Source organism: Peromyscus maniculatus, chromosome 21 (assembly GCF_049852395.1).
Source record: "Peromyscus maniculatus bairdii isolate BWxNUB_F1_BW_parent chromosome 21, HU_Pman_BW_mat_3.1, whole genome shotgun sequence".
NCBI lineage: Eukaryota > Metazoa > Chordata > Mammalia > Rodentia > Cricetidae > Peromyscus > Peromyscus maniculatus.
Window position 1 is genome coordinate 50,780,252 of NC_134872.1, and position 12,251 is coordinate 50,792,502.

The window sequence follows — 12,251 nt, forward strand, 5'->3', positions numbered from 1 at the left end:
TTTTTATCATGTATCCTTATCACAAAAAAGTGCAATAAGTAAACATTGTATGTCCAAAGTATCATATATATAATTGTTTGGTATTGATATAGCATCATTCATCTTAGATATTACTTATAAAACTGGAAATAACCAATTATAAAAAGTAATTTTTTTCTGAACTAACTTTGGGAATTAGGACTATGTGCCAGTAGTTTCAAACATTTCTGACTATGATTCTGTTCAAACACCAAATTTAAAGATGCACATACCATCTCAAACAGACACCAGGTGGGCAGCTCTTGCTGCAGAGAGGACGCCCATGATGAAACTCCTACAGTTCTAGTGAGGACAATTTGAAACCACCAATTTTAAGATCAGACTTGCCACCAGCATCTTATTAAAAATAAATCAATGTGTTTCTGCTTAACAGTGCTTTTTCCCCAGCTCAAAATCTTACAAATTCAACCAAATATGTGAATCTCACATTTACTGAGGACATACAGTTAATGACACTGGTTGCTCACTACACGATAAAGTGTCCCCATAGGCTTCCATGGACAGAATGCTTTCAGGCCTAACCTACAGTGATGTGCTTTTCCTACAGCTGCTGGCAGGAATAACAACACTTTTGTCCCATCTAGCATCATTTCTGTGCATTTATACCTCCAGGAAGGGTGTGTCTCCTGCATTGGGGCTTGGCTTTCATTCCCCTTCCCTACCCGTCTTCATTCCTGGAACCGCTGTCTCTCGCATGGACAACAGTCATTCCTCCACCGATCATTTCCCATGGTGCTCCTCACCCATCTTTCTCACTCAGGGCCAATGCACACCATACCTGCAGCTTGGCAAACACCTTTGAAAGGTTTCCTATGCCTAGGTAAAATATTAAGTTCCCTAGCCATTCATTCATTTACCACATTCTGAAGTTACCACCAGTTTTACCAGTATTTTCTACAAACAAATTTCCTTCCAGATACATTAAACTTTCCACACCTCATTCCTACTTCCGGGGCTTGATCACATGTTCTCCTTTACTTGTGATATTCCTTTCCTGTCCTGTCCCCCAGATTTCCAAAGGTTTAAATAGTACCTATTCTTAAAGAAAGAGATAAAATGGCCTTATTTTCCTAAGATTCATCCACTGAGTTGAAAACCCTCTTACCCACTTCTATATTACCATAGGAGAACGCGAGCAACCTTTCTTTACACACTTACGTTCTCAACTGTCTGTCACTCTGTCTCACCCTCTATCTGAGGGTGGGCTCCTCATTCTTACACGTATGTAAGAATAGTTACTTACTAGTGACTCCAGAAGAATCTGTTTGTCCCATGATCTGCTATGAAAAAGCTAGTAAATGAGATGAATTTTTGAAAGGAGGCTTGTGGGCTGGGAGAAGAGTTAATAATGTAGCAAGAACTTCACCCTCCTGAGCAGCCCTGCAAACACCTGCACAAAGCAGAACTTAAAATACGTTAAGCTACCCTCTTAAACAAGAAATACACTTATTTGATGCACCTGTCTGTCTCCCTTATACAAAGGCAGTGTTGGACAAAATTAGATATGCTGAGGTCAATTCTACCTTGGCAACTTAAAACCTGTGTTTTCTGTGTAAATCACAGGAACTCAACAATATATATTGAATGTGGGTGGCTAGATGAATAACAATTACTTAAATAAAAAGTAAAAAGACTTAAAAACAAGTTTGGCAAGTTAGAGAAAAGCAAAACATGCTAAAGAAATAATAAAGAAAAGGGGAAAATACTTTTAAAATGACAATTATAACTAGAAACAAAGAAAAGTGGTAGACATATTATATAATTTGAAAAAAAAAAAACTGAACATGTTTTCAATAAAAATCTCACAAAATCTCAGTTTATGACCAAACAAAAAGAGGATAACATTAAAGAATTAATCACTACATTAAGCAGATAATGGGATGATAATACGAGGCAGTTTAGGACTAATGTAGGTAAATTAACCTAGAGTGAGCAACTGTGTTTTTTAATGAATTCTATTTCATTGACTGATTTATATATCTATTATGGAATATTATCTCAATTTTCTTTTAAAGATATATCTCCATGTTTTCTCACATTATAAATGTAAATTTTTACAATTCTATTTACAGAATTTGAATAATAGATGTGCACAAAAGAAATACCTAAATGTACAACACAGTGACAGAAAATAGACCAAAAGAAATAGGTGTATGTCAAGGCCGGGCGGTGGTGGTGCACGTCTTTAATCCCAGCACTTGGGAGGCAGAGGCAGGTGGATCTCTATGAGTTCGAGGCCAGCCTGGTCTACAGAGTGAGTTCCAGAACAGACAGGACTGTTACACAGGGAAACCCTGTCCTGCAAAGCCAAACAAACAAATGAACAAATAAATAAATAAATGAGCTAGGATAGGCATATGTCATTTTAGGCCAGAATAGTATCTGGTTTAAAAAAAAAAAGCTTTCCATTTAATTTTTTCCAGGTTTTAAAAGTTTGTGTTTGCATATGAAAAAACAGTGCATTTCAATAACCACAATTACTTGGAAATAAAATGCTACTCAGATACTACATTCTGCAGCTTTCAGAGCACCTTGACCTTAAAGTAAAACCTTTAATATTTTTAAGTAGGTTAATAAAAATCAATGCAACAAGCTACACTTTCCATACATATTAAAATTCCAACATCCTTAGGGAATGAATATGGAAGAAAAAATTCAAATCAGAAAACATGATCATAGGCAACTGCCCTGCAAGTAGCAGGTCAGGGATTCTTCTGAACAAACCCTGAATCAAAGCAAGGTTAAGAAGGACTCACCAAGCTTAACTCATAGTAGGACTACACTAGAATCTTCTTCATTAACTTCATGAAAAATGTGAAATTTCACTACCTCATGAAAGAAAAAAAGACAAAACAGCACTGTTTAAAACTAATCTTTTTTTAAAAAAGCATTCCAAAGGCAGACGTAGACTTATTAAGACTGTCTGTTTATCGTTAATCTTATCTACTTGGGGTCTTAGTCACTGTTCTACTGCTGTGAAGAGACACCACAAGCAAGGCAACTCTTATAAAGGAAAGCATGTAAATGAGTGAGGACTTGCCTGCAGTTTGTAGACTTAGTCCGTTAGCATCATGGCACATCCTGATCAGAGAGACAAACAGGCTTTGGCTTCGCCCTAGGTGACAAACCTACCCTAACAAGGTCAGACCTCCTAATCCTTCTCATTCTATTGAAGAATTCATAAGTATTCACATAGAGCCTATGAGGGTCATTCTTATTCAAACTACCATATTAGCATATGCAAATTTTGGAAAAATTACATTAGATAATCTTTTAAGTTCTGAGCTGTTCTATTTGTTGGTTTTCATTAATTTAACATGCCAATCTTTATTTCAACATTAAAATTGTAATATTTCTTTGTAATCTGTAAAATATTCTAAAATTAGACAAAAGGTTTTATATAAAAAGGAAACAAAAAACTGATTGCTTAATATTCTAATCCATTCAATATACAATTGGTTCATGTTGCTACTATTCTCTATTGGAAATTAATTTCTTCTGATTTGCCTTTTAAACAAAGATCCTTGCTTTAAACTAATTTCAAGTAAAACTAGAAGGTGACTCAAATACAGTGCATTTTCAAAGGTTTCATATGTCATAGGAAAAACAAGTCTTGAGCCAAAACTGCAATCAAAAGTAATGCCACCGCCATAACACAGAAGTATATATAATTAAGTCAAAAACTTTAATGTACAATACTGTAAACTTCCAAGAACACGGTTTGCCGCAGAAGCAGTAGTATTTTCTAAAAAAAAAAAAAAAAAAAAAAAAACGAGAAATGAAGTATTTCTAACAAAATTTGGAATTTGAGGTAGGTCCATAAGATTAGGGACTCTGTATGTTGTATTCACTGCTAAATCTGCAGAGTCCAGAAGAGTGCCTAGGCCATGATAGACAATCAAGTTTATTTTTGAATGAATAAACAAAAAGCAGGGCGATACAAGACTATTCTAGAACAAATATGGCCTTAGAACTACTTGTTATAACATAAGGATATTACCAGAATAGTAAACACTTACATTAGATGATTCCAATGCACACTGGGTTCCACTTCCATCACAGGAAAGCTAGCGCAAAGAAGGAAGTGGGAACTGACTTCTGGCTTAAACTGCCGAGTTCACAGACCAACAAATAACAGGCTGGCTACCCAGAGTCACACTACTTTAGACTAACTGTTAAGACTTTGAATGAGACTGGAGAAACAGAGGAGGGGAACTAACTTCAAAAAATTACTTATAAAAATATGTCTGGCTGCTGAAAAGTGACCATAGTATGTATGTATGTATGTATGTACATATCACTGTGTCTTTTTAAAGAAAGCTCATGGAACATGAAAGCAACAACGCTTGAAGGGCAAGCACGTTTTTGTCAGCTTCTAACTGCCTAAAAATTAGGACATCCCAGTGATGTTGAAATGAATGAAATGTTCAGGACACTCTACAATAACTGATCACAGGACTTAAAGCACATAAAAGATTATGCCTTGAATTAATGAAAAATGCTTCAAGTGATATACACCACTTATCGTTTTAAAATGAGTCCAATATTGTAGTGCCATCTCAAATACTAACATAGAATGAAAAACTTGAGGAAATTTTGACAGTTTAAACAATAAGGAAAAACAAGAACTGGTCGCTAATTTATATCAGAAAGACATTAGAAAGGAATAGGGCGTTGATATTCAAGATGAGGTATTAAGTCCCAAACCCTTAACTAACCAACTGGCCACCTTGGGACAAATCAACCAACCAACTAGTCACCCTAGGACAAATTAGCCCTTTGCTACTTCATGAATCAATAAAAGACTGGCCTAGTCCATTTCTAAGACACTCATATTTCTATTTGGTCAAAATGACTGACATTGTCTCTGAATATCAAATTAGCAGTCCACAAAACAAAAACAAATAAACAAGAAGTGATAAAATTCAGTTCTATTCCTATAATCTAACAAAGTCTAATTTAAAAGGCACAGTCATTTACATAGAGTTCTACTGAACAACTACAATCTATGTAAATGATTTGCAGGCATCATCTGACTTATCTACCTTAGAGATAAATATTGTTACTGCATCTCATAACATTTCAAAGATAGTTAAAACAGTTAGGATTCCGTCCTATTGGCCAAGCTTAACCCCCTCCTCCTCCTTCCACCACCCACATGTAGTTTATAAATATCAAACTGTCAAGGAAGCAGTGAAGAGGCAACAATATAAACCAACTCTAAACACAGAAAGCACACTTAAGAATACTTTCATTCATGTAAGACAAAACCAGAATCAATGTACTAAGGGGGGGGGGGACAAAACACGGATCCATGTATGAGGATCCTCCAGGCTCCTGTTTCCTACCCCTTCTATTTGGAAGACTCTGAAGACGTCAACTGCTGTCCTGCCCTGGAGGCTGCCCTCCTGAACACATATCAGTATGGTCACCACTTCCCACTTCCTAGCACCGATAAGTCGCCAGACAGAGCACATCAGGAAAAGCTCTGAAAGCTCTGAGAGCAGACACCAAACACAGACAAATACAGCATGTAAAACACTAGAGTGAGGTCATTTCTAGAAAGAGCCAAGGTGCCAAATGCACAGAAAGGTGACAGGACAGCACGGAAGTCGGAGACCTCCAGGAGAACAAGTCAGAGAGATGGCTGACCCTCGAAGCTCCCACACTTATATATGTTCTATGTTTCAGTACAGTGCGCTGAGCACACCGATCCCTTCTCACACTGTGTCCAAGCTGATCAACCCCATTGTATTTTATACCCTACCTATAGGACAGAACCTCCAACATGTCAAATTAATAACTTTCAATAACATCTGCCCTTCAGATTCCTAAATCAACCCAATTGCCTTGACTCCCAGGCCTATGGGCAGCAGCAGAGCACTGCTATAGGAAAAGTGTGTCACCTGCTTCAGCTGAGTCCCAGACAGCTTATGCGATGGTGAACACACTTCCAGTCAGATTTCTCTGCCTATCTCCCTTACTAACATGACAGCCCTTCAGAACTGTTCTCAAGCTGCCCGCCCTGGCACTGCAGAGGTCTTGCTACACCTTCTCAGAAACGCTGCTCATGTCTGGAACGAAAACAACAAATCAGCAAACACCAAAGAGTGAAAAAAATTAAAACAAAAAACAAGCACAATTTATCACGGGAACAGACCACACGTGACCCCTCTGTAAGAGCCCAGAGTCTGGCCAGAGAAAGCCCACTGAACTCTAATGGACCCTGCCTGCCATTCTATCTGAGTGTGCTCAGCACTCACACACGCTTGTGTAGAAGTGTAGATCTCCTGTAGAAATACTTCCGTTAAAATGGCCAGAGGAAGACCACTCTATCATCACTTATTTTCACAAATGAATACACTGAATATACCAGTCTCTCTGGACTACTGAATGGACACTGATGTATATTACTCTATTAGTCAGAATGCAGTATCATAAATTCATTTTTAAAAATTGAACTAACCATTTAAAACTGATCATTTCTTGCCATTCAAAAATAAAATCACTACCACGATTAAAAATTAAGGTGATAAACTGGCTGGATATTTGCATACTGCAGTCACAGCACAATTCTACATTCAAATAAGAAAAACAAATATTAAAGAAAACTGAGAAGTTTTTTTGGTCTCTAATCATACACTAGGCAAGCAACCCACTCATTAGTCTGCTTGTTTTTACTGTTTCTATCAGGGGTTGTTTCAAATAAACTTTCTAAATGTAAAATTACTTCATTAGTCAACTTTAAAAGTAAAATGCATTGCAAAGACCCATGTCTGAAATCTGAGAATACAGTAAAAGGCATAAAAAGAAACAAAATATGAAAGTTCTTAAAATTTGCACTTAGAATTTGTTTTGGAGCTTGTTGAAATGATTCCTAAAAATTCATCTGGAAGCATAAAAATAAGAAGGGGCCAAAAATATTTAAAAAGAAAACTCATGTGGACGGACTTGAACTCTAACACCAAATATTAAAACACATTAAGAAGCTCTAATAACTACCCTAATGCAGAACTGGCACCGGAAGAGAAAAGCCCAGGGAACAAAGCGAGAGGCAGGGAATCACTTCTTATCAGATCACGGGAGAGTTCCAGCAGGGGAGGGAGGGAGGGGGGAGGGAGGGGGGAGGCTCATGGAATCTGTGTGGTAGGACCACTCCCTAGCAAGTGGATCTGAAGCGAAGTTGCTTTCAGTTAGAGCCCCCCTGACAACAGAGAACAACGAACCCTGAAACACAGGAGAGGGTGTGGGATGGTGTATAAAGATGAGAGGGCTCCAGGACCCTCTTAGGGTCCCTCCAGCCCCAGGCAAGCAAGTGGTGCCCAGACATTCACACAGACAAAACACCACTCACACACACAAAATAGAACAAAGAGGAATCGGCTATACACACACACACACACACACACACACACACACACACACACACACACACACACACACACACCTGGTATACCACTTGCCCTCGACAAGGGATTGCGGCAGAGGTCCCTTTCCTCTCCTCCTCCCGCTTGCCTAACTCAGGAGCTGCTCTGGGTTTCTTTCCCTTCTGTTTGGTAAGGCTGCCACTTTGTGTTTATTAACTGAACTGGACAGCTTTCATTGTGATTGACAACTAGTTCTCAGTGATACCAATCCTTGACAAAAGACTAGGTAATGGTCACAGCTAGCCTGCAGCTGAAAAATAAACAACTTACTACTAGTTAATAGACAGAGAAGACGGCAGCAGCAGAGGACTGGGAACAGCAACACAAACAGGCTCAACTGTGAAAACAGCAGCGGTGAGAATTCGGAGTACAGTTCCCACCAGTAGGCAGGGAATCAAGTCTGCACTCCCTCATCTGAAAATGCACAGGACCAAGGACTGCACGTACACTGACTTCACTTGTACATGCTCTAAAGCCTGACGTTCTTAAAGCAATAGGATGTACTGACAAATTGGAAAGGAGTCCCCTCACTTGGACTCTAGCTCCCTTTCTGAGGAACAATTCATAAGGGGAAAACTTGAGCCTCTCAATGCTGAATGTACTATTAGGAGTGGGCTCTCCCCAGGTCTGAAATGAAGGAAAGTGCACACTTATTCCAGAGTCGCAGCCAACAATAACCTTTACATTCAGAACCCAGCTTAGGGAGATTGCTGGGGAAGACGTGTGTGAAAGTATTTAATACAAAAGTGCTGAATTTAGCTTTTCTTTTCTTTTTCTCAACTTTCTTTAATGGTCTTAGGTCTATCAGATATAAATGTTAGGCAGAACCACTCCTAAGTTTCTGTTTTCTTTATATAGAGAGCTGGTTTATAGCTCAGAGGTCAACTTCTGCAAAAACCTAGATAGTAAATGTTTTCAGCCTCATGGTCCATATGGGTTTGCTACAAATTCCCAGCTCTGCCACGTAGCATGAAGACAGCAGTGAGTGACAGATAAATGAGTGAGCATAACTGACATCCAGTGAACTTCACTTACTCCCACAGGCCACAGGGCTATAGGCTGGGGACTCATGCTGTACATCACCTGGTGTTTTATCTACTACCTTATATATCGTTTTAATAAACCCTATGAGATTAGCTTTAAAATACTTCATCTTTTTCATGTTAGGAAGAAAGGCCAAATAAGACTGTGAATTACTGTTAAATTCAAATAAAAAAATACATGGGGTACATTATACTATAATGTAAAGACTCTGAAGATATCCAAATTCACAGTTAAAAAATACGAGTAAATCAATTTAGTGCCACAGGGAAAAAAATGAAATTTATCGCCTTATCATAAAGCACATACTTAAATTTTTAAATACAATTACTGTAACATAACATCAAAGTTTGCTAACAAAAAGCCTGTTAAACTATAATGGAAAACCACCGCGTATACAAATCTCTAAACTCTTAAAGTGCCCCACAATTTATGATACAGGCAGGCTCACGAAAGTCAGCTTCTAAAGTAGTGTTTATCCCCATCTTAGCAATCACAAGTGTTATCAATTTTTGGTTTTAGAACACAATTTTTATAAGAAATAGATTATATTCACATATAAGTTTATCATTTTTCAAATAAAAACATACATTTTTACTTCTCAGTTTTAAATTCCAAGAACTCAATAGATATAGATGGCCCATACAACCAAAGTTCTCCAAGATTCTCAATAATTAAGACTATAAAGAGCTGCTGAGAGCAGAAAGTCTGAGATACTATGACATCAGCGCTTTCAGTGTTCATACTTTCTTTGAAGTATGTCTACTGAGAGACGATCAAATGCGATCAAACTTACCAAAAATGTGCTTTGAACTATTATCACATAGTAGAGTCAACCCACTCCAAAGGCTATCAATGTACACATGAGGAAGGCATTTAAACTTTGCACAGAAATATTCTTTTAAAATGCCTAAGGATCATTGGGAAAGAACCTACGTTGCCTCTTCCTATAGATACCTGTCTCCTAAACCACTAGGAAAGAACTGAGTGCTTACATGGTTCCCTAATCTGCTACTCCGCCCAATTAAGATAAACTGTCTCATTCACTGCAAGGTGAGAATAGGCTTTGGAAAGACTTCTTAAACAAATGTGCAATTTCTCAAAGATTCAATACATGTGATTTTTTTAACACTTTGTGTTTCCCATAATAATCTGAAATGCAATGGTTCAAATATTATCAAAGTTAAAAAACTACTTTGAATTAGGCTCACTAAATTAGGAGAATTGAGAAAAACTGCAAACTTCTCTGAAAATATTTTGACTATCCACAAAAAGGTGAGCTGGTACTCAGTTTTCAAATACAGTGCACCACTACAGCACTAATATCCAGCTCTGCCTGTCTTACATGTAGCTTTTTAAATGTTTTGAGATTATTTTAATTTGTTTAAATACAAAGTACATGAAGCTAAGGTTTATACATTTTATTTCAATGTTCTTCTTCAACATTATCAATTTAAAATAGCAACAGTAATAGCATGTAAGGCACACTCACATCATGCTCTGCAGTTCTGCAGCAAAGCTTATCGCCTTCCCTGTGTTTCTTCCACTACTTGAAGTGGCCGTAGACATCGGGCTAGCTGCAGTATTATTCATCTAGAAAAAAAGGAAAGGAATAATACTTACACACATAGTTAGCTATGAAAAGTACACAAAATAGAGGCAATTCTAAATTACTTCAAAAAGTAGAGAAACCTTCAAATTGCAGATAATTTCAGTTCTGTATAAATCCAACTTTCTTCTACTTAATGTCTTTATTCAAATGAAAAACAGTATAGTGAGAGAAAGCTGTTTAGTCAGTTCAGGTACCAAATAGTTGCCTATGTGACTAGTACACATTCAGCACCTACACTATAGTAAGCAAGAGAACAGAAATACTGGTTAAACTACTTGGGCATGGGTTGGAAGTTCTCCAGAGTGTCGCACACCACCCAAAGTCTCATAGCAATTCTTCAGGGAGTGTCCAATAGCCCTGTAACACAGTTAAGTTGCCCCAGTTTCACACAGACCAATAGAAACAGAAGTCACTTTGGAGCAGGAGGGTTGGCTGTGGGGACCATGACTGCTTTATAAGCATGAGGACCTGTGTTCAGATCCCAGCACACACAAGAAAGCTGGCACAGCAGCACAGCCTTATCCCCCCTACACACACACACACACACACACACACACACACCCGGAGCTGGGGACCGAACCCAGGTAGAACAAGTGCTCTACCACTGAGCTAAATTCCCAACCCCAGCAGCACAACCTTATAAACCCAGCCCTAGGGAGAGAGAACAAGTGGATCCTGGATATTCTTTGGCCAGCCAGTTTAGCTGAAAAGGGAGCTCTGGGTTTTGAGGAATGGCTTTAAGGACTGACCTATTCAGAATTACTATAAAATGATAAAGATCTGTTGCTGCCGTAAGCATGACACAACATACCGCATCATTACTGAACACCTAAGCATCTGGGACAGAATGTAGCATTTGTTTTGGCTATTTTTCAAATAGAAATACTGTTTTGATAATAAATAAATAAAATAATGTGAAGAAGTGACTGAAAAGACAACCTGTTATCAACCTCTGGCCTCTACATATGCCGCACACACGAATCCAACACACATGCGTGTGCATGCACAGGAACACACACACACACACACACACACACACACACACGCTTTACGAGTACAAGGTAAGAGTTCATTTAAAGAAGTTCTTTTAACTATAACATACAAAATGAGAAAAAAAAAAGCAGCATAATCTAGTTCTCATTTGAACCAAACCCTAAATTATAGTACAAAATCAATCAATAGATCAGAAGTGGGCATTACATTTTATAATCTTATGAGCAAATAATTGACTCAATTTAAAATGTGACATTTTCACTATTAAATCAGGCTGAAAAACGAGCCAATCCTAAAGCATGCCTTTTTATTTATTGTACATGGCACTAAATTAAATAATAATTAGCAAACAAGAACTAGTCAAAAGAACACAAAAGTCATCAAAGTAAGTAAAGTACCAACTACCATAAAATAAACACACAATAAATATTACTCCCAGTGTATATAAACTTTCCCTAAGTTGCGGAGTCTGTGAGAGAACACAAATTGAGAGCACGGGATAAGGCAGCTGAGAGGGGTCCAGGGATGGTCTAGGTGGTGAGGCAGCGTCGTCTCGAGTTGGTGCTGCACAGAGGGCGGGCTTCCCCGTTGACAGCACTGCACAAGGCAGAGCCCAGGCAGGGAAAGGACCCCATGTGATGAACATCCGCCAGGAACACGGCAGCCTAAAGGGGCACCTTGCCGGGAAGGCTGAGCTGAGCAGTCTATGTATTAACAGGAGACAGGAGATCTCAGCCTGGGGGATGCTTCCCGCAAGTGGAAACATGCGGCCCAATCCTGTGCATTGGCTCTCAGTGGCCTGTGGAAGATGCTTTCGCGTTCTGCACATCTCAAAGTAGAGTGTATTACCTCCCTGAGCTATAGGTATAGGCACTGATGAGTTTCCCCCAGACAGTTTCTGGCGGACCGCACACCGTCTACACAGGGTGCTGTCTCCTGAGGTCCTCTGTCTCCTGAGGTCCTCTTGCTGATGACCAGACCCACGGTAATGAAAGAAAGCCTGTTTCGCCTGATTCTGTGGCAGGCATGAGATGAAGCTAAGGCCCTGCATAAAGATTTGATTTCAGTGTTTGGTGGCTCCAGAGGCAGACTGCCTGGGTTCAGCTCCCAGCTCGGTTGCTTTGTTAGGACTTTAGAGA

At 38.8% G+C, this 12,251-nt stretch overlaps 2 protein-coding genes across 11 annotated transcripts in view; one reads left to right on the forward strand and one right to left on the reverse strand.

Annotated features, from left to right (window-relative positions):
- The window catches only part of Supt3h (SPT3 homolog, SAGA and STAGA complex component), a 353,629-nt gene that overhangs the window by 329,664 nt on the left and 11,714 nt on the right, over positions 1-12,251 (reverse strand). For all 3 annotated transcript variants that reach the window (XM_042266211.2, XM_042266210.2, XM_076557807.1), the window contains exon 2: positions 10,000-10,100. In XM_042266211.2, the coding sequence (XP_042122145.1) occupies positions 10,000-10,100 (101 nt within the window). The remainder of the gene's footprint in view (positions 1-9,999; positions 10,101-12,251) is intronic.
- Positions 1-12,251, forward strand: part of Runx2 (RUNX family transcription factor 2) — a 329,850-nt gene that overhangs the window by 16,230 nt on the left and 301,369 nt on the right. The gene's annotated exons all lie outside the window — the stretch shown is intronic.